Source organism: Carassius carassius, chromosome 28 (assembly GCF_963082965.1).
Source record: "Carassius carassius chromosome 28, fCarCar2.1, whole genome shotgun sequence".
Lineage (NCBI taxonomy): Eukaryota > Metazoa > Chordata > Actinopteri > Cypriniformes > Cyprinidae > Carassius > Carassius carassius.
The window spans coordinates 23,011,182-23,037,959 of record NC_081782.1 but is presented as its reverse complement, the minus strand read 5'-3'; the positions used below and the strand labels follow the sequence as shown (position 1 = coordinate 23,037,959).

Below are 26,778 nucleotides of genomic sequence, written 5' to 3'. Positions count from 1 at the left end.
TTGTCCCCTCAGTCTTCACAGTAAAGGTTCACTAGATTCACAATTCCTGCTATACTGTATATGCATTATACCAGTCAAAAGTCTGGGGTCATTCAAATTCAAATGAATACTTTTATTCAACTAGAATTGATGAAATTTATCAATAGTTACAGTAACATTTATATATATATATATATATATATATATATATATATATATATATATTCATTTGAACTTCCTGATAATCAAAGGATCCTGAAAGTCATAGTTTACTGCAATCAGCACAGCTGATTTATACAAACAGCCCCCAAACTTCTGAAAAGTAGTGTACTTTTTAAGCTTAGATTATGTGCCCAAATGTATCTGGCCACTTCATTTTATTATTTTACTGCACATTTTCATTCCTAAAGTGTTATTAGTGATTAGCTGTAGTTCAAAATGATATGAAAATATATTAATCAAAGTTTTATAACATAAACTAACATTAACTAATGATGTCAAGCTTATGAAGTTTAAAGTTGCCAACCAATTTTGTCATGAAAAGCTGATTGTGAAGTCTAACATCTACTATTTGCACTAAAGATTACAGGTGGCCACTAGATAAAAGAAAAAGAAAGAAAAAAAGGAAAGAAAAGAAAAGAAAAGAAACGTTTCATGTGGTAACACCTATTTAATTATTTTATTCTATTTGATATGACTAAAAAAATCTGAATAAAGTAAGTCGAATAGAAACTCATTTTAAGGTTTGGAACTCCTTATTGGTAACAGTTGCACATTTTCACTTTTCACTATATTAATCTCTTATAATAAGACATAATATGCATGATATATCAGCTGTGCTCATATATCATATGTGTATTTATATTTTAGGATGTTATTAATTATTTAATGCAATCGTATGTATTAACAATATGAATGTAAATTACTATAAAGTCTCAAACGTCTAATATTTACAGAAGATAAAGGGGAGAAATCCTACAAATCTCAACAGACTTATCATCTATTATTAGTGACAATTCATGACAGTCCTATTACACACTATGCACGCTATGCAAAAGACGCCATCATGCAAAACCATAAATATTCATAAAAACATCTCATGTGATAACTTACATAGATATATTCTGACTGGTGTGTTAATTTCAAATTCCGGTCCAGCAGCGTGGGACCGTGGAGAAGAAATAAACTTTGTCCGCTGAATGGGGCGCAACTCGCGGTACGCGCGCAGAAACATGCATTCGATTCCTTACTTGAAGTCTGATGAGATCTGCTTGTGCCTTTCTGTTTATTTCACTGTCACTCCTGCAGGAAAGCGCTAAAATAATCCCAGTGTATTTCAGAAGACACAAGACATATTGAGCTCTGTCCGTGTCCACGCACTGAGCGCACTGTGGCAGCTGAGAGACAACACGAGCCCGAGGCGCGCTCGCTTGGCTCACTCTCTCGAGGCTCCTCCCACAGCTCTACTGCCTTCCAATCACGGCGGGGCTAGTTGTCACACTATTTAGTCCAGTTTATATTTCATTATGATAAATTTGTTTTAAAATCAGTTTCTGTACAGACAAGTAAAGTTTTTACTTAAAAACCCCGCTCCCCCTCCCAAAAAAGATCATAAATACCTAGGTGTAAAAGATGCAGTTCATTTATCATACATGAATGCTTTTCAGTGACTACATGGGTTAAAAATATAATTATTATAATTAAATAATATAATTAAATTAATAAATAATTTAAAATAAGAATAAGAATAAAAACAAAATACAAAGAAAGAAAGAAAAGAAAAGAAAAGAAAAGAAAAGAAAAGAAAAGAAATAGTCCTCTCAAAGCAAGGGTTCATGGGCCCCCATGGGCCACAATGGAGTAGGGGGTCAATAGAAAAAATTACTGAGGAAAAGGCAAAAAAGTATACTCAAATAAGTAATAAATTAAGTTAATATCACACTGTAAACCCTAATAAGTTCACAGAACTCAAAAAATTTAACAGATTACACAAAAACATTTAAGTGATGTTTTTAAATGTTTTAAGTTTACAGAAAATTAAAAATTACATTTCCTGTTGCCTTAAATTATCTCAATGTTATCTTATAAATATTGATATTTCTCAATTTATAATTAGGGAATAATTCACTCAAATTTTTCCCTATTTTTTCAACTCATATAATGTGGGAAATACACTCAAATTTAGTCGTTTGTTTTCCATCCTCAAGCTAACCACAGGCTCTACTCTTCACCACAACGGTAACACTACAAAACCAACATAACAGAAACCTTTGTAAATTCTAATATAACACAACATTTAAGTACTAACTTATGTCCCTCTATGTTAATCTTGTGTAAAAACAAACAAAATAATACTTCATTTCTACATTTCCCCCCTTGTTTTCTGATGCAAAGCATGCTGGGAACTAGAAAACGCAATCATTTTAAGTTCACATTACTACAACAAAACAGAACTTATTTAAATTAAGTCCAATGAACTTTCATTTTCAATTTTCAACTTTTTTTTTTCCCATCAGTTCAGTAATTGAATGGCAGTAAATAAACTAAAGATAAACCCCTTCATATCACCCTGGAGCCCAAGACTGGTTTCCCACTGAAGCTAAGCGGGGCTGAGCCTGGTCAGTACCTGGATGGGAGACCTCCTGGGAAAAGTAGGTTGCTGCTGGTGAGGCCAGCAGTGGGTGCTCCCCCTTTGGTCTGTGTGGGTCCTAGCGCCCCAGTGTAGTGATGGGGACACGATACTGTCAACAAGCACTGTCCTTCAGATGAGACGTTAAACTGAGGTCCTGACTCTCTGTGGTCATTAAAAATCCAAGGATGTCTTTCGAAAAGAGTAGAGGTGTGACCTCGGCATCCTGGCTAAATTCCCCCATTGGCCTCTGACCATCATGGCCTCCTACCAATCCCCATATCCGCTGATTGGCTTCAACACTCTGTCTCCTCTCTACCAGTAAGCTGGTGTGTGGTGGGTGTTCTGGCGCAATATGGCTGCCGTTGCATCATCCAGGTGGATGCTGCACACTGGTGGTGGATGAGGAGATACCCCCTGACAATGTAAAGCGCTTTGAGTGCCTAGAAAAAGCTATATAAATAAGGAATTATTATTATCTTCATTCATCATGAGTTATGCACAGAAATCATAATCTCATCTTCTACTTCAAAGTTCAAGTCAGCTGAGCACAAATGTTCGCTGTGCAAAAAAAACACTGCAATTGCTTAGTAGCAAATTACCTTAAATCTCTAAAAGTGTCAAGAGCCCAACTAAAGCAAACACTGATCTCCATGATGGTGGCATCATTTTAACCAATAAAACATCAAGATCCAATCCTCTGTAATTCGTAATAACAGCAGATGTTCATTACTAATGCAAAATCATCATTTAATTAGTCACTTAATTTTTGCATTAACTTTAACTCTGAGGACTTGGGATATGACTTGAAGACTTGATTGTGACTTGAAAGTCCAACCTCTGAATAGTATTGAAATAACTTTGATATGATTAAACTAACTAAATATACTAAACCAACTAACCAACAATAAATATCATTTAACTAAATGTAAGAAACTAAATTATTTTCCAAATAATATTTTACACATATTTACATTTTTCAGATAGAAATTAAAATAAATTCACTAAATTAGGACTTGACTAATGAGTGCAAAATAATCCATTGACTAAAAAGCAGTTTAGGGAGAGTTGTGATAGGGCTGATAGGATGGAGGGACATGTGTAAAGCTCAAGAGATGCTGGTGCAAAGTGGTGCATGCTGGAGGAGTGACCACAGCTGTGAATAATTCACAAAGGCTTCACATCCAGAAACACTACAGAGAGCGTAACCCTTTGACTCACCTCCTTTTTCCATTTAATCTCTCTGAAGAGAAATGGGTTGAAATTCAATTGTTTTTGCCATTGTTTTGCCCTTTGTGGGTGCAATATCTGTAGTTGTTGTGATTATTCATTGTCAAGGTAACTCCCCTTTCCCCCTGGCAAGGTGAAGATAATGCCAAGGCACTGGTTTGAAGTGATTTGTTGCATTTTAACAGCAGTTATGGGTGCCATTGGTTGGGGAGTTAAACTGACAGCAAGTTTTGTCACTGCTTACATGTGCTTTTTTGTTTGATGTTTGAGACCTTCTGTTGACTTTTACTGCTTATGTCTCCTTTTTTAATTTTATTTTTTATATTGAGCAAATGTTTCTCCTAACTCTAAGCCTCAAATCTTTCTGCATTTCTACTTTATCATTAAGATATTATTTTTCCTCATTAGAATCATTATAGTCTCCCCACAACCTAGGTAATTTCAGGTTTTACCTTTATGGTGACAATATTATCCTATCTTTATGCATAATATTTGTTCCCTGCATGTATGCAAAACCTGACCCACATACGTATTTATACAGTTAAAAACATAAAACTCCTAAACCAAGCAATAAACCTAAAATATTTTATTTAAAATATATTTAATAATGGACTATAAACAATATAAATGATATAATAATAATTATTATTATTATTAGGCCTATATTATATCGTTGTCATTATCATATTATATATATTATAATTCTTCTACACTGGAAACCAGATACGTTTTATTCAAATCATGGGCGCTGGACTGGGGGTAAAACCAGTACTGATTACCAGGGCCCCAAAGGAAGAGAGGGCCCTTGAAAAGTCTGGAATATATATTTTCAAGGGGAGGGGGGCCAATTAGGACTGCTTGTGCATAGGGCCCGGGATCTTGCCAGCGCCCCTGATTCAAATATACTGAAATGCTTAAATAATTATTTATCTATCTAGAACATTAGAACATGTAACATTTCACTTCAATGACACCTTCAAAGGGTGACGCCGTAATTTCTGGAGATTTTAGTTTTTTTGCGCTAACGGCAACAGCTCGAAGCGCGGAACTAATGTGTCAACCTCTTGTTGTTGCAGTGGGACGTTTTTGCTGGTTACTCAAAACAGCTTCCTGGAGGTTGACGTGGACGTTGATAATGGCAGAGACTAAAGCAGAGCTGTCAATTGATGCTTCAAACCTTAACACCTCTAACAACAGCGGGAATGCGTCCTCACAGCCCAACAACCCTCTATCCAGAAAACTCAACAAGATCCTGGAGACCAGGTTGGATAATGATAAGGTTTGTGACAGTCTGTTCGCATTTGCTAACTTCTTAGATCGCGGTGCACCTGACACTACAAATTGTTTGCACGCAATTAATAATTCTAATGCTACTACTACTACTACTACTACTACTACTACTAATAATAATAATAATAATACCGACAAATAAATAAATAATTTCCGAGTCTTTAAGTTATATATTAAATTGCACATACATTTTTTCATTAAAATGTTTTGCAGTAACGTGTCTCAGATTCAAACATGCCTGATATAACCGTCCTCAATTAGAGATAGGATAAGTGCCAAAATGTACCATGATATTATATTTTATTAAAAATAATGGTAAATAATATTTCAGTAGTGGGGTGTTCTGCATGTCAAACCCTTACAGAAAACTACATTGGTACACGTTTATGTTATAACATGGTAACTCTTCAGGGGCTGGACAAAGTAATACAAACACTAATTATTATAAGGGTGAATATAATTTGTGTAGGTTATAGTGAAAAACAAATGTTTCAATTCTTCTTATTATATTTTAATAACTTCTCATTGTCTATAGTCTCTAGGTTGTATTTCTGTTTAGTAAAGGTTGTTCAGGAGTACTTAGTAAACGCCATGGGTGAAACAGGAAACTTGTCAGGCTTCCAAAAAAAAAAAAAGGCAGGCAGATCTTGGAAGCCCATTTAGCTTGAGCATCTGTAACTTTAACAGCCTGATTGTTTGGCGTTTTAAGAATGCGATTAAGACTATGTACACAAACCTTGGCAATACTTCATTATTAAGGAATAGTGGGTGAAAAGTAAACGATAAGGATTGTGCCCAAACAACACAGAACTACTGCAGCAAAGTGACAGCAAACCTCAGTAATCACATTGAAGAGAAGACCCTGATTTCCCCCCAAAACTGACCTCATTGAATGATGTAAATTCAACATCCAAGAAAGAACACTAATTGCTAAACATGTAATCACAGACATTAATGCTAAAGTGAGAAAAAAGATGCCATGATAATAAAACCTGGAAATTTGGAGCACCAAATTTACTCCGGCCCGATTAATCACTGGGTTTGACTATTATCAAACCACTGTGGATAGATTTGGAAGGAAAATTCAAAAATCAAAAGTTGCATAAATCTATTGTAAGAAGGTTGGAAGTAAATAATAAAGAAATATTGAATATTTCCCAGTTGTCAACAATTTTGTCTAACCCATTTATAATACTTTTAGGTAAAACGTACTGAAATTCTTGTACTAGGTGTTTTTATAGTATTAAAATAAAAGGTACTAAAATAAACAATATATGGTATACCATGTTTCATGTCTGAAAAAATATGTGTAGTTTTTGTTTTTTGTTTTTTAGTACGTGGAGAAGCATGATATTATGATGTTTTTTTTTTAGACATGTTACAATGGTAATGTCATGTTTTTTTCTTTTTCCAAACATAAATCATGGTGCCGTATAATGTAGACTATGGTAAGGGTCAGTAAAGTTAATTTCTTATGTTTCTTCAGCATCAGATCAGCATGTTAAAATGATTTCTGAAGGGTTATGTGACACTGAAAAAAAAAATCAGGTTTGCCATCACAAGAATAAATTAAAATTGTAACTATAATAAAATAGAAAGGTTCTTTAAAATTTAAATAATGTTTCATGATATTGCTGTTTTACTGTATCGTTGATTGGATAAATGCAGCTTAAGAGACTTCTTTCGCAAACATTAAAAGAATCAGCTTTTGAACATTAGTCTTTAACGAACAACCAACAATTGCCATACCATCGCTGTACTGTACCATTGTACTACTATAGTACATTTATTGGTGAAGGTGTTTGCAGTAATATTATTTTGATTAGAACATGCATTATAATTTATTAAAATGCAGTTATGTCATCTGATGTTCATAGGTAACATGCAGTTAACGAACAAGCATCTTGTTTCTTCACTTATCTCCTTATTTTGTTTCTTTCTAGGAGATGCTGGAAGCGTTGAAATCTCTCTCTGTGTTTTTCACTGAGAACAGCCTGAGAACCAGGAGGAACCTCCGAGGAGACATAGAGAGACGCAGCCTTTCCATCAATGAAGAGTTTGTACGGATATTTCAAGAAGTGACAGAGGTAAATTCACAATGACGGTTCTATACAGGAGCTCAAAAGTGTATAATTAAAAAGCAGTACGTATACGTATATTTAAAATCATCCTGTTATATTACATAAAATGCTTGTGAGACTTTAAATAATCAAAAACTACTATTATATTTTGAATGTTTATATTTTATAGTTATTTTAATTTTAGTTGAAGTCTTAATTTTGTTGTGAGTTTTTTGTAAGTTTTTGTTTTTAAATTTTTATTTAGCTTTCATTTATATTTATTTCAGTTTTAGTAATTTTAGTACTTGTCTACATCTTATAAGGTATATTATATTTAAATTACAAAGTCTATTTATGCATTTCACTTCTGTACTCTAGCAAACACTGAAAACTATTTGGTTTGGGTTGGCAAGAACTTTTTTTAAATTAATAGCTTATTTGAGCTTATAAAAACATTTACATTGTTACAATAAATATTTCAAATTAATTATGTTCTTTTGATCACCCTATTCATCAAAACCTCCAGAAAAAAAATCTATCAATAAAAAAGTAACATTTTACTATATATTAAAATATACAACAGACAAGTTGAAATACTAAATTTACTAAAACTGAAATAAATAAATATAAATGAAAGCTAAAGAGAAATATATATAAAAAGCACACAACGCAATGAATCAAGACTTTAACTAATATTCAAATAAAAACTATAAAAAAATTAACAAATGTAAAATTTTAACAAAAGCTATAGTTGTATATTAACAATAATAAAATAACGCTGATATGTGGCTTTGTAAAAAAAAAAAAAAAAAAAAGCATCTAAATAAATATAAAGACGATGATGTTGAGGTGGTTTACACAATAAACATTTTGCATTCAACCTTTATAGCACTAGTGAACTTCTACTGCAATATAGGACTTGAGTATGTCTTTCTGCTTCAGGAACTAGAGAGCGTTCATGAAGATGTTCAGGCCATGAGCTCCTGCTGTGAAGAAATGACCAACAGGTTGAAGGTAATTATGCATGTATGCATTTATTTAGCATATTTCACTTTTGGAAAATAATAATTTCTTTACTTGAATTATTAGCAGCCTACCAAAGATTACAGACTTAAAAAGCTTGAAAAGCATTTCAAGGGATTGAAAAAATAATTTAAATTTATATAGTTGAAGGGCCAACATGCTCTTTTTCCATAACTCAGCTTCCATGTTTTGTGTGTCAACAGGCAGCCAAAGAACAAACCCAGGATTTGATTGTGAAAACCAACAAACTTCAAGGAGAGAAGTGAGTCTGATATAATTATCTAAGGTGTTTGAGTGATGGGAGGTTTTCAGAAATGATCTGCTGATCTGGAGAGATTGTGTTTGCTTATGGCATGAATTTAAGAAACATCAAATGTCCTATTGCTGTTGCACTAAATAATATATGGAATACCACTTGACCAATCAAATTCGATAGTATAATTACATCTATACAAAGCTAAATGTACAGCAAATTAAATACACACAAAATTGTTATTAGTTAATTTATAAATTATCTAATACAAAAGCTACTTATAACTACTTTCTTACATTTCCTTATCTTCGTTAGTGGGCATATTTTACAATTTATGAATAAAAACATATACTACCACTAGGGGTGACCCCAAATAGTCAACGATTGGATGCTATAATTCGAGGAGCCTGATTCCACAACCAATCTCCCAGTCGAATATTCGCAGGCTGTTATGATTATATGCAAGCGCTCAAATGTCTGATTTCACATAGAACTTGCGGTTTTCTCCCAAAAAGGTAATATGCAGCCTATAATGATAAAGCCATGAATAAGAATCTGAAAAGAAAGAAGCTTCAAATTAATATAATAAATGTGTGAATAAACCCAACCACCCCTATAGATTTATGTTTTACTTTCCATCATCTGTGACCGACAGATGAGCATCTTGGCGGCAGGTATTTAAAATATATATTAGATATATTATAGGGATGGGCGTTTTCCGCACATATCACATTCGAATATTTGAGCTCACAAAAAAACGAATATTCGAATATTCATTTATTTAAATTAAGTTTAATGATACAGACATTATTTTTCAGCAACATTTATTGTTTCCGTCATTTTTTAATAAGCTTACACACAGTAAGCTTGAACATTACACATCGTGTACATATCGTAAAGCAGCCTGCAGCAATTAGGCTAATGTACAGAATGTAGCCTACACTTAACTTTGAAACTGTCAGCAAATCTTTTTTGCTTTTTTTTCTATTGTTTTACATGTTCTTGTTTAGAAACACGGGCATGTAAACATGATCGAGGGGAAAGTCGGCTCCTTAGTCTGTTAACAATAAGGCCGGCCACAGAGAAAATGCGCTCTGACGGCACAGACGTTGGCGGGACTCACAAATAACGGTGTGCTAAGCGAATAAGTTTTGTGAAGCGCTTCGTGTTTTCGTTTCACCACTGAATGGGATCCTCATCTGGTGGAATACATGGCTCCAGCAAGAACTGTTCCCACTCGTCTCGGCTGGACTCTCTGTAATCATCGCTGAAGAACTGGCTCAGCCTTTTCTGACGAGTGGGCATTGCATCCTCTTCATTGTTGGTGGCGGCAGCTGCATCCGCACTACTCGCATCAAGTAAAATGTTCTGATAATGTTCAAAAAAGTTTTTTTTCTTACTTCTCTCATGTTTTCTTCGAGAAACCTGAGATGTTTGTGCCGAGGGTCTAGAGCAGACGCGAGAAGAGGAGTTTTCACTGCATTCTCCAAGTTAGCGGTGTTTATTCGTTGCTTGAGAGATGCCACAACAATGTTCTTGATTTCGGTCACTTTCTGTGATTATCCACGGCATATTTGAAGACCGCAGTTCTTATTCATTCATTAATTATTTTTTGCTTGCATACATCTTCAAATATGCAGTGATGAATCACAGAAAGTGACCAATTAGGTTTTATTGTGGACTTTTTTTTCCTTTTTTTTATGGCAAGCAAAAATATAGCGAAATTCGAATATCATTTTTATTTCTCGAATAATTAGAGCAGAACGAATATTCGAATGTTCAACTATCCGTGCACACCCCTAATATATTATTCACCTGATATAAAATGCATTTGGTTTTGAGTCAAGCGCTTCATTGTAGTAAGTACTACGGTGATATCTCTTCAGCGCACAGCGCGAGCAGGACAAGCTACAATGCAGAATATTAATAACCATGACTGGACTGTCACACCCATACCATTATAATAAAATGCTTTGAATTTTTTGAGTTTAGCTGGCGTGTATCTGTACATTGTTTCATGAAGAACGTGTCCACAAAAGGAGTTCGCATTCAGAGCCGCGCAGATTCAACGTTCATGAACATTCGGGCCCTTTTTGCAGATAGCAAGCATATTAGTCCTAATATTAACGTTGTTGTATAAATAACAAAGTATATTCTACATTAAATTATGAATTTAATCCCATTGATTAAAAACTTGCTATCAAATGCGTCACTCTACTGGTTATCTTCAGCACGCAGCTCAAAACAGAAATGCAGAACATTAATAACTAATGTCATATAGGCTAACTTTATAATTAGAGCACTATTGTAAAATTGTGAATTGTTAGGGTTTCGCTGACGTTTAGTGCTAACTATCTTTTAATCAAAACATAAAACATTATTTACCCCGTTTGTATCTGCAAGGCATTTGTTACACTTTTCCCCTGTGTGTTAACATCAGTTATTATGGCTGTTGAATGTCTGACTTGACTCAATGTATTTTGCCCCGCCCCCAAACATATGATTCAGCAAGATTCGAAAATTCTGAATCGACTATGAAAATCCTTAGTCGGGGACACCCCTAACTACCGCACGCACGCACGCACACACACACACACACACACACACACACACACACACACACACACACACACACACACACACACACACACACACACACACACACACACACACACACACACACAAACACATTAATGTACATGTATATTACAGTTAAAAATTTTGGGGTCACTTAATTATTATTATTATTTTTTATAAATTTAATATTTAGCAAGGTAGCATTAAAATGATCAAAAGTGAAATAACATTTATACATTTATAATGTTACAACAGATTTTTATATCAAATCAATGGAGAATCTACAATGGTACAAAACCTGTATCGGAAAAGGCGGAAATTTCTATTCTAAAACTTTAACCTGATTTTGCTTCTCTGTTTGCGATCAGAGACTGTGCAGTTTTGTACATGTATGTGTAAGTATATTTATATATGGACCACTTTCTTTTAGTGCATTGAAGGGAGTGATGTGCCCTCTAGGGCTTTGGCCCTAATAATAATAATAATCCTTAGGAAAGCTATAGGGTCCTGCGCCCTCTAGGCTTTGTGCACTTATAGTTCCAAATATTTGGAAATCGTAGCCTAATGGTTAGAGAGTTTGACTCCTACCCCTAAGTCAAGTCACCTTTATTTATATAGCGCTTTAAACAAAATGCATTGCAACTGAACAACATTCTATATGAAAACAGTGTGTCAATAATGCAAATTTACAGTTAAAGGCAGTTCATCATTGAATTCAGTGATGTCATCTCTGTTCAGTTTAAATAGTGTCTGTGCATTTGTTTGCAATCAAGTCAACAATATCGCTGAAGATGAAGTGACCCCAACTAAGCAAGCCAGAGGCGACAGCGGCAAGGAACCGAAACTCCATCGCTGACAGAATGGAGAAAAAAACCTTGGGAGAAACCAGGCTCAGTTGGGGGGCCAGTTCTCCTCTGACCAGACGAAACCAGTAGTTCAATTCCAGGCTGCAGCAAAGTCAGATTGTGCAGAAGAATCGTCAGTTTTCTGTGGTCTTGTCCTGGTGGTCATCTGAGACAAGGTCTTTACAGGGGATCTGTATCTGGGGCTCTAGCTGTCCTGGTCTCTGCAGTCTTTTTAGAGCTGTAGAGGTCCTTTCTAGGTGCTGATCCACCATCTGGTCTGGATATATACTGGAACCGGGTGACTGCAGTGACCCTCTGATCTGGATACAGACTGGATCTGGTGGCTACGGTGCCCTCGGAATAAGAGAGAAACAGACTAATATTAGTGTAGATGCCATTCTTCTAACGATGTAGCAAGTACATCGGGTGTTATGGGAAGTGTTCCAGGTTCCGGTTCCTAATTAATGCAGCCTTAAAACAAATAACGAATTTGGATATTAAAAGCATATTAGTACGTTATGTGTAAGCCAGGTTAAAGAGATGGGTCTTTAATCTAGATTTAAACTGCAAGAGTGTGTCTGCCTCCCAAACAATGTTAGGTAGGTTATTCCAGAGTTTAGGCGCCAAATAGGAAAAGGATCTGCCGCCCGCAGTTGATATTGTTATTCTAGGTATTGTCAAGTCGCCTAAGTTTTGAGAACGCAGCAGACGTGGAGGATTATAATGTAACAGGAGCTCATTCAAATACTGAGGTGCTAAACCATTCAGGGCTTTATAAGTAATAAGCAACTGATTTTCTTGGTGCAGGCTAATGAACAACTTACTCCTGGGACTTCATTCAGATCCGTTATCCTCTTCAGTAACTGTCTTTATAAAGAAGTATTGTCTTGTGTGGAGTATTTTAAGATTAATCTTTGCCCAGATCCTATGCTACCTAGCTTGTAGCTTATAAATTATCATTCTGTTTGTATTCTCATTGTCCATGAAGTAATATAAGCAGAATTGTAAAGATATACTGATTTTAACATTTGCTGGACGAACCGTTGATGAAGTATAAACTGATTCAATTTGGAATCAGTTCAATTAAAGCAATTCGAATGATTCTTCTCTAAAGAAAAGAGCTAATATATATATATATATATATATATATATATATATATATATATATGTTTGTGTATACAGTGTGTGTTACTGACCGCAGGAAGCTTTTATTCTGATATTTGTGCCTAGATGAGATTAAAATTTCTGAAATTTAATTTAAGAGCTTCTGTCTGCAACTAATGACTATCCAGCACTTCTTCCAGAATGTCAGTGTCATATTTCTAGTAAACATCACGATGTTTGATTATTTTTAGTAGTACAGCAGAAATAGACATTGTTCTGTGTCACAGCACTGTCAGCAGGTCAGCCTTTCAGAGCAGATGACAACGTACCTCATTTCTTTTTATACACTAAAAAAAATTATAAGCGGAACACTTTTGTTTTTGCCCCCATTTTTTAATGAGCTAAACTCAAAGATCTAAGTCTTTTTCTATGTACACAAAAGGCCTATTTCTCTCAAATATTGTTCACAAATCTGTCTAAATCTGTGTTAGTGGGCACTTCTCCTTTGCCGAGATAATCCATCCACCTCACAGGTGTGGCATATCAAGATGCTGATTAGACAGCATAATTATTGCACAGGTGTGTCTTAGACTGGCCACAATGAAAGGCCACTCTAGGGCCCCGTCCACACGAAGACGCGTTTCTGTGAAACGCACAATTTTTTTTTATTGGATAGGCATTTCATCCACACGAATCCGGTGTTTTCGGAAGGTGAAACGTCTGTTTTTTTTAACTGGGTCCCAGAGTGTATAAATCTGAAAACACCGTCATTGGGTTTTCGTGTAGACCGCGAATATTTTCTGAAATGATGACATCATCAGCCCACGTCTCGCCCCTAGTCAGACACCTCTACAGTCGTGGCCAAATGTTTTGAGAATTACATAAATATTGGAAATTGGAAAAGTTGCTGCTTAAGTTTTTTATAATAGCAATTTGCATATACTCCAGAATGTTATGAAGAGTGATCAGATGAATTGCATAGTCCTTCTTTGCCATGAAAATTAACTTAATCCTAAAAAAACCTTTCCACTGCATTTCATTGCTGTCATTAAAGGACCTGCTGAGATCATTTCAGTAATCGTCTTGTTAACTCAGGTGAGAATGTTGACGAGCACAAGGCTGGAGATCATTATGTCAGGCTGATTGGGTTAGAATGGCAGACTTGACATGTTAAAAGGAGGGTGATGCTTGAAATCATTGTTCTTCCATTGTTAACCAAGGTGACCTGCAAAGAAACGCGTGCAGCCATCATTGCGTTGCATAAAAATGGCTTCACAGGCAAGGATATTGTGGCTACTAAGATTGCACCTAAATCAACAATTTATAGGATCATCAAGAACTTCAAGGAAAGAGGTTCAATTCTTGTAAAGAAGGCTTCAGGGCGTCCAAGAAAGTCCAGCAAGCGCCAGGATCGTCTCCTAAAGAGGATTCAGCTGCGGGATCGGAGTGCCACCAGTGCAGAGCTTGCTCAGGAATCGCAGCAGGCAGGTGTGAGCGCATCTGCACGCACAGTGAGGCGAAGACTTTTGGAAGATGGCCTGGTGTCAAGAAGGGCTGCAAAGAAGCCACTTCTCTCCAAAAAAAAAACATCAGGGACAGATTGATCTTCTGCAGAAAGTATAGTGAATGGACTGCTGAGGACTGGGGCAAAGTCATATTCTCCGATGAAGCCCCTTTCCGATTGTTTGGGGCATCTGGAAAAAGGCTTGTCCGGAGAAGAAAAGGTGAGTGCTACCATCAGTCCTGTGTCATGCCAACAGTAAAGCATCCTGACACCATTCATGTGTGGGGTTGCTTCTCATCAAAGGGAGTGGGCTCACTCACAATTCTACCCAAAAACACAGCCATGAATAAAGAATGGTACCAAAACACCCTCCAACAGCAACTTCTTCCAACAATCCAACAAAAGTTTGGTGAAGAACAATGCATTTTCCAGCACGATGGAGCACCGTGCTATAAGGCAAAAGTGATAACTAAGTGGCTCGGGGACCAGAATGTTAAAATTTTGGGTCCGTGGCCTGGAAACTCCCCAGATCTTAATCCCATTGAGAACTTGTGGTCGATCCTCAAGAGGCGGGTGGACAAACAAAAACCCATTAATTCTGACAAACTCCAAGAAGTGATTATGAAAGAATGGGTTGCTATCAGTCAGGATTTGGCCCAGAAGTTGATTGAGAGCATGCCCAGTCGAATTGCAGAGGTCCTGAAAAAGAAGGGCCAACACTGCAAATACTGACTCTTTGCATAAATGTCATGTAATTGTCGATAAAAGCTTTTGAAACGTATGAAGTGCTTGTAATTATATTTCAGTACATCACAGAAACAACTGAAACAAAGATCTAAAAGCAGTTTAGCAGCAAACTTTTTGAAAACTAATATTTATGTAATTCTCAAAACTTTTGGCCACTACTGTACATCACGTAACAGCAACAACATGCTGTTGTTGTTCAATAACATGAATACACACTGAATGATTGTCTTTTTATTAACTAACATTAACAAAGATGAATAATGGCGTCATGTGGATGAGCGGTTTGCTGAAATCAACATTCATCATCTTCTGCTGGACACATTTTATCACTGCTATACTTCAGTATTGTATTTCCAATTAATATTGTCTGACCTGTTTTGGTTCTTTTTGGTGAATGGAACTGATTATAAGCTAGCTGCTGATAATGAGACAATGTGATATACAAAAGTTAATAATGACACTGAGAGAAGAGGATTCTGGTATATGTGACTAGGTTTCTTGACTTGTTTGGTTGAACCAAATCCTATAGGACAATTTGGGTATATTCACAGACACAAAGTAAAGGCACAGAATGATAAATTGAGGCTCTAGCTTCAGCATATCTTGTACTTTCTGCCACCCACAGATCAGGTTTATGGCCCTCACTGGTGAAATGTGCTTGTTTATGGCCATTGAGAGGCTGCCAGTGAAAGTCATTTGGGTGGAAGTGATTGAAAAGAGGGCTGATAGGTCATTGACACTGCTGGGCTGTGGTGTGCCATGTGGTGAACTAATGAGATGCAAAGAGAGACAAATAACTCTGTTCCCAAACCCAGTGAGCTGCCTTGCTGTCGGCTTTCTATGGGCAGCTACCTTCTAGGCAGCATTTATGTGTCCACTGGTTTGGGGCTGAGTGGGTGTTTTCAGTATAATGGGAGGTGCGGGGAATTGCGGGATTAACAGCGGATTGTAACATGCATTTAAAAAGCTGCTAAAAGTAAACATTAATTAAATGTGTGTGTGTGTGTGTGTGTGTGTACACATCCAGGACTTTTTATGTTGCTAAGCTCACCAGTGGGGTTTTTGTTTTTTCTCAGAATGTACTGAACTGTTGATTTGGCCATTACTAATGTTCCTGCTATCTTTCTAATTTATTTGTTTTGTTTTTGAAGCCTTTTTTTCAAGCGTTTGTTTCATCTGCATGGGAAGATCCTTTGACTGCATGATGTTGGTTCAGAGCCACAGCTACGAAATGCAAATGGCACACTTAGAATCAACTCCAGAACATTTACCTGCTTAGTTGATGTAGAAATAATGAAGGAATAGCCCAAATCTGTCCATGAAATGGCTTTTGAGTCAAATGTGATAGTGAAAGTGACATTCAGCCAAGTATGGTGACCCATAGTCAGAATTCGTGCTCTGCATTTAACCCATCCGAAATGTGCACACACACACAGCAGTGAACACACACACACACTGTGAACACACACCCGGAGCAGTGGGCAGCGATTTATGCTGCGGCGCCCGGGGAGCAGTTGGGGGTTCGATGCCTTGCTCAAGGGCACCTAAGTTGTTGTATTGAGGGTGGAGAGAGCACTGTACATGCACTCCCCCCACCTACAATTCCTGCCGGCCCGAGACTCGAACTCACAACCTTTCGATTGCGAGTCCGACTCTCTAACCATTAGGTTAACCAAATGTCTATAACCAAATGTCCAATTACTTACGGTGCCTTGAAAAATGGGGGAGGTACATATTAAAGAGCTGTAATTAGTTGATCTTTCCTCCAATTGTGATAAGAATACCCTCAAATTAAAGCTTGGAGTGCCCTTTATGATAATATTTATTATATAACTGTAACTTGAATATTTTTTAGTCAGCAGCTAAAATAATCAAAGTTGTGCCAGTGTCCATATGTAAAGGGTCCAAACTTTATACAGACACACACAAAAATACACAACCAACAACCATGCATTTTTTTAAATGCTCACAAAAGCAGTTGTGAAATATTATATAAATTGAAAATAAAAAGGGTTCTATTTTAACGTCTAAAAAAAAAAAAAAAACTAATTTATTCCATTGAGGGGAAAAGCTGAATCAACTATTCAGCAGCCATTACTCAAGTCTCCAGTGTCACATGATCCTTTTAGAAAACATCTTCTAAATCATTATCAGTGTTGAAAAGGGTTGTGTTGCTTAACATTTTTGTGGAATAATTTTTTAAGGATATTTTGATATTGCTTAAAGAACAGAATTTAAATAATGATTTCTATTTTTGTTTGTTTTAGATAATTCTTTCCAATTTAAACTTTTAAGCTATAGTGTAATATGTAAAAAAATATGTAGCACTGAACTATATATATTCAAAGTGGACATGTAGTTGTTTTATCTGTCCTTGAGTTTGCTCCAATATATTGTTGCAGCATTAGAAACTGGCTTACAGAGTGGTGTTAGAAGGCAACATAACTTTTGGAGCAAATGACAGGCATGTATCTATTATGTAGGCTTGGGCGGTAATACGGTAATATGGTATACTGCGGGATCTAAAAATAGCAACGATATAGTTTCAGTACCGTCATACCATCATAAAAAAAACAATGCACTTATATAGGAGACAAGGATTAAATATTAAATATAATTTATTAAATGCCCAAAAATAAACATATCTCCCAAAAACAATATCTTTGGTTCGGCACACACGTGACCTATGGATTGATTTATAAAAAAAAAAAAAAAAAAGTTGCACATGTTCAGTCCACGAGCGGAGGAACGGAGGAGCTTGAACGCCCCGCGCATTTTGGCTTCCCTGTCAGATATAATGATGAAGGAAAGAGGTGTAAAACCGTGACTGTGCGTAGAGCGTTGCGCACCCACTTCAGCGAAAAGATTGTGCCAGATCTTTATGAACAGGAGAAAAAAAAGTTGTGGATGAACTATCCCGAGCATCCTCTGTTGCGCTCACGACAGAAGGGTGGACGTCCAGGGGGACGGAGAGCTATGTGACGATAACTGCTCACTTCATCACAGATGAGATGAGAAGTCCGGCTATTATGTTAAAAAGAAGATATTATGCCATGTGCACTTTAAGTTGATTTCATATATTCATAATTTAATAATTTAATGTTAATAAAAAAAGACAAAACGTTTTTTTATTTGTCTTGGCCTTTTTTTTTTTTGCTGATCCGAAAAATGATCCGATCCATACGAGGACGAGCGAGCACGGGTTTGACGAGATGCATTTGGAGGTTATTGCGCACTTCTCGTTCTGCACATATCCAAATGTTTCAATAATCGCAATGTATCTGAATGTTAAACTATAATATATATATTTTTTTTTTATGTAAACTAGACGGAAAAGATTCTTTTCACATGAGCAAAAACGTGCATAACAGCAGAGTGGACCGGTATACTACGGTCTATTTAAACTGACCAGTGTAACCTTTTAAATGTTTGGTTGACTGTACTTTATTTTAATAAGGAACAGACTGCGATGTAAGTTTGAAATTAGAATGCACTTTAGATGTTCTGTGTCATTTATACCAAAAAAAAATGTTGCTGGTTGCTAGTGTGTTTGCAGCACTACTGTTATTTATTTTTAATATATTTAATTTTTTAGATTTTTCCGTTTAATTGATTTTTATTTCTAAAATTGTATTTATTTAAATGTATATTTAAGTTTACATTTATGTTCCAACAAACTTCAAAAATTCTACTTGATAAATGCTCTAAAACTTTTTTTTAAAACTGTTTTATATATATTAATACTTGGTCAGTTTATTGATTTGTTTGGTTAACTTTGGATACATTTTTTATTTTAATACCGTGCAGTGCACAAAATTAAGATTCGGGAGATGGTTCAAGTCAGTGCTCAATAAATGATGATAAGTTTAGAAATGTTGTGCATCCACTTATTATTAGTGTGACATTTTAGCATGTAAATGAAGGGGAAAGCTTCAAGATATCAGCCCTAAAAATCGGCAGCACATATCGGCCATCGGCTGACCCTGACCTCTAAACATCGGCATCGGCTATAGAAAACCCCATATCGGTCGTTCTCTATACGAAACCACCATCTACTCACTGCTATGAGGATGGACCAGAGTTCATTCAGTGCAACAGTTTCAACACCTCCCGATGCAGGACCAACAGCATCTAGGTCCACCGCCAGTACGCAGTCGACGATAAAGGGGGCCTTCGGGAAAACAACAAAGTACAAAAGGGACAGTGTCCGTTGGAAAACCTGTACTGATGCAGTGACAAAATACTTGGCGAAGGAAATAGTCTCTTTCCACACAGTGGAAAAAAAGTCCTTTAATGACATGGTAAAGGTCCTAGATGCCCAGTACGAGCTGCCTGGACGGAAACATTTCTCACAAACAGCCGTCCCACATTTATATTGTAAAGTTAGAGACAATGTTCAAGTGAATTCAAGTTGAATCCAAATGCCTCAAAACTATGTATTTTCCTGAGTCATACGGTGGACAGCCTTGCTGCTGTGCTTAGAGCTGCACTTCAGGAATGGCAACTTGACAAGAAAAAACTTTCAGCAATAACCACTGACAACGCTGCCAACATTTCTGCCGCAATCAATGACTCTATGACTCTAGGTCTATGTATCTATGACTCTATGACTTTAGGTCACAATCTAAACTTGGCTGTCACAAAATGGCAAAAAACCGAGCGCGCCCTCGGACTATGCCGTAATATTGTCGGTGCCTTTTCACACAGCTGGCAACGTAAGCATGAACTCCACAAGAATCAAGCCGACTTGGGACTCCCAAAACATAGTCTCATAACGGTAAGCATAAAGCGTGCAGAGAGTTCCTCGGGGCAGGGGCTCAAATGTAAAAAAAAAAAAAGGGGCATATATATATATATATATATATATATATATATGTTTTGCATCACAAAAATAAATTATATTTAAAAGTAGGCTATATTAAAATAGAAAACCATTTTTTAATTGTAATTTTTTTCTGTATTTTTTATCAAATAAATGCAGGCTTGATGCGCATAAGGGACTTATTTAAAAAAATGTGCATGCAAATTTGACCAAATGGAATAATATACATTTAATGGACTTATTGATTCATGCGTTCATTTGTTTATTTAACCCTATTTATTCATTCATTCTTTTATTTAGGCCAATTAATTAATTCATTCGTTAAACAAATGTATTAATAAATAGGCCTAAATAAACGAATTTTGTTTATTTAGGCCTATTCATTCATTCGTTTATTTAGGCATATTCATTCATTTATTTAGGCCAATTAATTCATTCATTCGTTAAACAAATGTATTAATAAATAGGCCTAAATAAACAAATTTAGTTTATTTAGGCCTATTCATTCATTCGTTTATTTAGGCATATTCATTCATTTAATCGTTTATTCGTCATTCAGTAATTAATTCATCCTTCCATCCATCCATCCATCGGCAGGACTGCACAACTCGCTGGGGCAGAGCAGGCCCAAGCGATCAGACATGTCCTGTCTGATGACAGAAGGATCAACCTGTCCCTGACCTGGCAGGACATGGACGTCTTGAAATCTGTTCACGAAGCACTGAAACCAGTCGGTGACTTCACTGATATTTTGTCAGGAGAAAATTATGTGACCAGTTCCTGTATCCTCCCCATACTACAGCTCTGCAGGGACAATGTGTTGACTGCGTCAGAAAATGACCTCTAGCTAACAAAGTCAATAAAAACTGGAATTCTAACAAAGCTGGAGGCCAAGTATGAATCCGATTCAGTGCGCAAAATAATGCGAAAATGCTCTTTCCTCGACCATCGTTTCCGTGGAGGATATGAGACGGATGACAACGCATGGGCTGAGACCTAGGCTGAATTACAAGCTGAGATCGTGAGCTTAGAGGCAGTAGGTCCAGTGGCCATCAGAGTGGAAGAGGGAGAGGCGCAACCCGAACCCTCACAAAAAAAGATGACTCTGGGAAGTATGCTGCAAAAAAAAGCCGATGCAATGGCAGGTCCCGTCAGCATCGGCACCGTAGAGGACCGAGTCGGAGCTGAAATAACAGCCTACTGTTTGGAGCCAGTTACTCAAGGAGACTAGGACCCACTTCTCTGATGGAAAAATGCTGCCGGGCGTTTTCCCCAGATGTCGCGAGTGGCACAAAAGTACCTGTGCGTCTGTGACACACCATCGGAGCGGGTTTTCAGCACCGCAGGTAAAGTTGTCGGTCCACAACGTGCCCTATTAAAGCCGGACAAAGTAAACATGCTGGTTTTTCTAGCGAAAAATCATGACTAGATTTGATGCAACTTGCCATTCGTTCCTATTTGCACTGTGTTTATTTTTATTTAATTTATTCAGGTATTTTTATTTGGTTTTCATTAAAAACAATATTGGAAAAAAGAATGGAAAGCAAAAGTTTTTGGTTAATTCAACTCTGGTTGACTGTTGTGGGTCTATTTGCACTTTTTTATAAGCTGCTCTTTGTTATTAAAAGTTATTCGGGCGGTGTGATTTAATTTAATTGATTTGTGTGCGCGTCTCTGCGCGAAAACTGTTCTGGATGTTTATGTTCATTTATTTTTGTTTGACTCTTGTATTTGCACTTTTTATAAACTGCTATTTTTTGCTAATAAAAGTTGTTAATATTGTTGTGCATGTTATTTTGTTATTGTTTCTGAACAGTTTAGGCACAAGCCAACAGTTTGGTGACGCTGTCTGAGCCTTACGTTATATTTTTTTAAATTATTCATGGTAATACCGTATACCGAGGTAAATTAGGGATGAGGTTTGACGGTATCAAAATTTGGATACCGCCCAAGCCTACTATTATGTCTATTATATCTATTATTGGTAGGTTTTCAACTAGGTTTCCTGATTAGGTTTTTGGAACAGACTTCAGTGAGGTAGGAAACATTGTGGTGACTCAGAACAACATATTTTGATTAAGAGATGAACTGAAATGGAAGCTCAGAGATTTGAGTGATTAAACAAATCTGATATTGGAAGAGGTATTAGTCCTGTTGTTTGAGAACCAAGAGTATCTATGACCTTGTGGAACGGCCCCAGATTTTGGCATCAGAACAGATGCTGACATCTGTGATAGACAGTAGGCTTTTCTACGCTCTATTGCCATCAACTATGTCATGTACTCATCCAGCAAAAAAAAGTTTGACTAAATCCACAGAGTGAAACACAAAGACAGACAGATGGGAGAGGAGAGAGAGAGAAATAGACATTGATGAAACTATAATGGGGTCAATTTTCTGGAATGTATTGTAATGGAATGCTGTCAGGATATATTTGTCATGGTGACATACCATGAAAAACCAAAATTCCCTTCCTCTTTTTCCTGAATAAGAGTTTGGTCTACTGAATGCAAAAGCTTTCTCTTCAAAATATTGCTTGTTTATGATGCCACAAAAATCATGCATTAATTATTGCTGAAATGTGCATAGTAATGGCTATTTCACATTCAGCTTGGTCCTTTCAGATCAAGGTTTGTCCAGTTCTGCTCTTGGAGGGCCAATGTCCTGTAGAGTTCCCTGTCTGTCATGATTACATAGGGGGTTTATAAGGGGATGGGCTATCGTCCTCCGAGGATGAAGATTCCTTGTGTGTTGTCACCATCACCGAATCGGACCTGAAGCTGATTGCCATGCTTGTCCGGGCAGCCATGAGAATCACGGCTGGATGATTGGTCTCTCAGAGCAGGGCGTGGCTTACAACCTTTTTTTCCCGGAGGTGCATGAGTAGCTGACAAAGTCATGGACCGCCCCTTTTTGGGGCCAGAAGCCACTTGTCTGCCTCCTCCATCCTCACTTCGTACGGTGACATTCCCCATGTATAGAGAGCGGTTGCGGTGCGCCTTTGCCATCTCATCCTCTAGAGTCAAATGCGGTTTAAGTTGCTGCGTACCGGTCCACATTACTGGGGAGCTCAATCGTGCAGCCAATGTGCTCTCACGACAGCTCACATTCCTTGGGGAAAAGCAACTCCATCCCGAGACAGTCCAGCTGATCTGGAGTCAATTTGGGGAAGCTTAGGACATTTTTGCTTCCCGTGAATCCTCCCATGGCTAGCTGCATTACTCCGTGACCGAGGCCCCCCCTTTGGCATGGACACACTGGCACACAGCTGGCCTTGGGCTCTATGCAAGTATGTGTTTCCCCCAGTGAGATTTCTTGCACAGACACAGTACAAGGTCAGGGAGGATGAGGAACAGGTCTTGCGCTGTACTGGCTCACCCGGACCTGGTTTTAGAAAATCATGGTCCTCACGACAGGACTTCCTTTCTAATGGCCTCGGCACCATATGGCACCCATATCTAGATCTCTGGGTCCTCCATCTGTAGCTCCTGGACGGGACGCAGCAGACTTAAGTGATCTGGAATACAAATACTTGTATTTAAGTTCCTGTCTGTGCTGTCTATCTCTGTTGGTTATACTTGTTGGAGGTCTCCCTGGTTTCCTGTCTCTACTTTGTATTATTAAAGAGTTATTCGTATTATCTTCAGCATTTTCTTGTTCCTCGTTCCCTCCTAGAGGGAAAGTGTGACAGAAGAACCAACTAAAATACAGTTTATTGCGAGTTTCCCCTCCTTTTTTATTTTTTTTTATTTCTCTGTTTTTTCTTTCTGTTGTGCCCAATGTATCCCCTTCTTTGCCCGAGTACAACATGAGACATGCCCATAGCTTACACCACCACTTACCTGGATGACACCTTGTGTGCTTTCTATGACACAAGCCTGAATGCCGAGAGGATTTCACCGCCTTTGTGGAGTGGACTCTGGCAGATCCACTCTTGACTCTGTCTGCCAGGGTATCCATCCTCCTCCAGAACCTCCTTCCAAGCTTCCGGGTGTCCATCCTCCTCCAGAACCTCCTCCCAAGCTCCCACCCATGCCTCCTCCTCTTCTCTGTCTATGGTGCGGGGATGCACCTTCTGGGAGGGGGGCGATATGTCAGTAATCTGGAATGTTCTGTGTCGTGTTTTGCCTCTGTTTCTGTTCCTGTTTCTCTTGTTTGGTCAAGTTCCTGTCCTCATTTAGTTAATTACTCATTCTGGTCACTGTGTTAAGTAATTATCTCTTGTATTTAAGTTCCTTTCTGTACAGTCTGTCTCTGTCGGTTCTACTTGTTGAATGTCTCCCTGGTTTCCTGCCTTTACTTCTGGGGAAGTTGTGGCCTAAAGGTTAGAAAGGTTAACTAAAGGTTACTCTCTTGGCACCGCAGCATAATTGGCTGCCCACTGCTCCAGGTGTGTGTTCACGGTATGTGTTCACTGCTGTGTGTGTGCACTTTGGATGGGTTAAATGCAGAGCACAAATTCTGAGTATGAGTCACCATACTTGGCTGTATGTCTCTTTCACTTCACCACCTTTGATAATTTACCCTCTGGAGTCGATTAACACGTATACACATTATGAGTCATTTTCTCCTGATAACCCCAAAAAGAACTTAAATTACACTTTCAGTTTTAATCGTACAGATAAGAGCAATACATCAATCGAATCTGTAAAGGGTCTCCTTTTTTTTGGATGCAGACATAATAACAACAAAACTTTGTGCACTTATAAAATAAAGATTACAAACACGTCATTAAAATGAACTGTAACTCCGTGAATACTCAATGAAAAGACATGAGAGAAATATCTATAGAAAGCTTGACATGTCTACTTTTAAACTAAACAAGTATTGCTGAAAACAGATATTCTGTGATAAAGTAATCCATATGAAAACAATGCGATGTCCGTTTCTCATGTCTCCCTTCATTATATCTAATGTGACCACGCCCCCCGCGCTGAACGCTCTATTCAGATTCTAATGTTTAGAACTGAAGCGTGCGGCTTGAATACGCCCACACAGAAAAAAAAAACAGCGAGACTGTTCAAGTTTTTTTATTTTACTGTTTGCTACACGATGAGAGGAATAAGACATAATTCACCCCAAAAAGATGTGATGTGGTTGAGGATTTCACAAATGGATTTCCTCAGAAAAAAAAGAATGAAGCACTTTATTCAGCAGAGATCATAAACATGAGTAAGTGTCTTTTTATTTATTTATATACTTGTACTAGTTTTCACATAACGTGTAAACATTTTACTAGTTAGACTTTTTCCAAAGACATTTTCCAAACTATAATTCCTGACTAAATGTGTAATCAAGTGAAACATTATGAAGTTTCAATAACAATATACAATACTATACCATTCAAAAGCTTGATGTAAATAATATAAATGTAACAAATAGATAACTGTAACAGATGTAAAAACAATGCTGTTCTTTCAGTTTATTCCCCCTAAAAAACCTGAAAAATATTCTCAGCTCTTTTCAACATTAATAATAATAATAATAATAATGATAATAATAGCAATAAATGTTTTTTGTAGAAAATAAGATTGTTAAAAGGATTTCTGAAGGATTGTGTGACTGGAGTAATTATGCAAAAAAATTAGTTTGAAAGTCAGCTTTGATTGTTCCTAATAAACTGTTTAACTGCTCCCCCAAGTGGATATTAAAATATGTTGTGGGATAATTAAATATAATCTAAATAAACTACAAACATAATTATATACATTTATTTTGTTCTCACATTCTTTCTTGTAACTCCTCCCTCACAGTGGCACAGCTGACTGAGAGGCTCACTTTGCAGCTCATTATGCGGGCTTTTGTCTTCTCAGGTGTAAATCACAATGATATTCATGATTGTTGACGCCTACTCGCATGACTTTTACCAACAAAACGTGTCTTAGAACGTTTAAATCAATATATTGTTTTCTGTAAGTGAGTGCATTTCACATATTATTATAGCCCAGTTTGTGCTGATTACAGTGAGATTAGACTTTACCCATTTAGATATTTATAAGAAACTGAAAAAAGCACAAATGTCAGGGCATGGCAAACTTCTCAAGGCCCCAAAAATACCCTTATACTTCAGAGGGTTAAAGGCTTATTCGTGTTATCTCCATTGTTTCCTCATCCCTCGTTCCCTCCTAGAGGGAGAGTGTGACATTAGTAGCATAATCAAATTTCTATTAATCTAAGCCAGATTTGGCAAAAAGATGTGTTAAAAGCTGGAAAACAACCCATATACCTTAACAATATGCACTTGCATAGAAAGAGCAATTGCACAGCTCTGATAGCATAAGCAAAGTAGTCTCTAGATTATGAAAATTATGATTATGAATTCATAGATTATGAAAAATGAAATTGTGACTGATTGAATAACATTAGGTGGGCCAAAATAATAGAAAGTGTAGGATGAACTTACTTTACATCTAAAAATAAATATATTTTTTTAATGCAATGTCCCTATGGAATCACATTGATATTCTATGAATATAGATTATACCTTCTGCTTATGTTGCCCTACTGTTCTGTTAGGGACATTGCATGTCTCAGTGACATTTTCATCAGACAGATGGGATTGTGCCTGCTTAACCCCAGAGGGACAGCTGTGCAAGGGACAGGTCAGGACATGACTTGTCAAGCTTTCATAGAGGAAAAAAGTAGGATCTCAAATATTAATACACACCTGCTGGTATGCAGCTTTCTAAATCTGGAGATCACCCTGCCAGATGAC

The 26,778-nt window shown here is 37.0% G+C and overlaps 2 protein-coding genes across 4 annotated transcripts in view; one reads left to right on the top strand and one right to left on the bottom strand.

Moving 5' to 3' along the window:
* Positions 1-1,405, bottom strand: part of LOC132108219 (LHFPL tetraspan subfamily member 6 protein) — a 252,969-nt gene extending 251,564 nt beyond the window's left edge. Inside the window, exon 1 of one of the 3 annotated variants that reach the window (XM_059514859.1) lies at positions 1,093-1,405. The gene's annotated coding sequence lies outside the window, so the exon portion shown is untranslated. The remainder of the gene's footprint in view (positions 1-1,092) is intronic. The other 2 variants (XM_059514857.1, XM_059514858.1) reach the window with 2 other exon arrangements.
* A 3,516-nt stretch (positions 1,406-4,921) lies between these two features.
* The window catches only part of cog6 (component of oligomeric golgi complex 6), a 68,331-nt gene continuing 46,474 nt past the window's right edge, over positions 4,922-26,778 (top strand). Inside the window, exons 1-4 of the mRNA XM_059514846.1 lie at positions 4,922-5,117; positions 7,072-7,215; positions 8,131-8,202; positions 8,415-8,473. Coding sequence (XP_059370829.1) covers positions 4,974-5,117; positions 7,072-7,215; positions 8,131-8,202; positions 8,415-8,473 — 419 coding nt within the window. The 5' untranslated portion in view covers positions 4,922-4,973. The remainder of the gene's footprint in view (positions 5,118-7,071; positions 7,216-8,130; positions 8,203-8,414; positions 8,474-26,778) is intronic.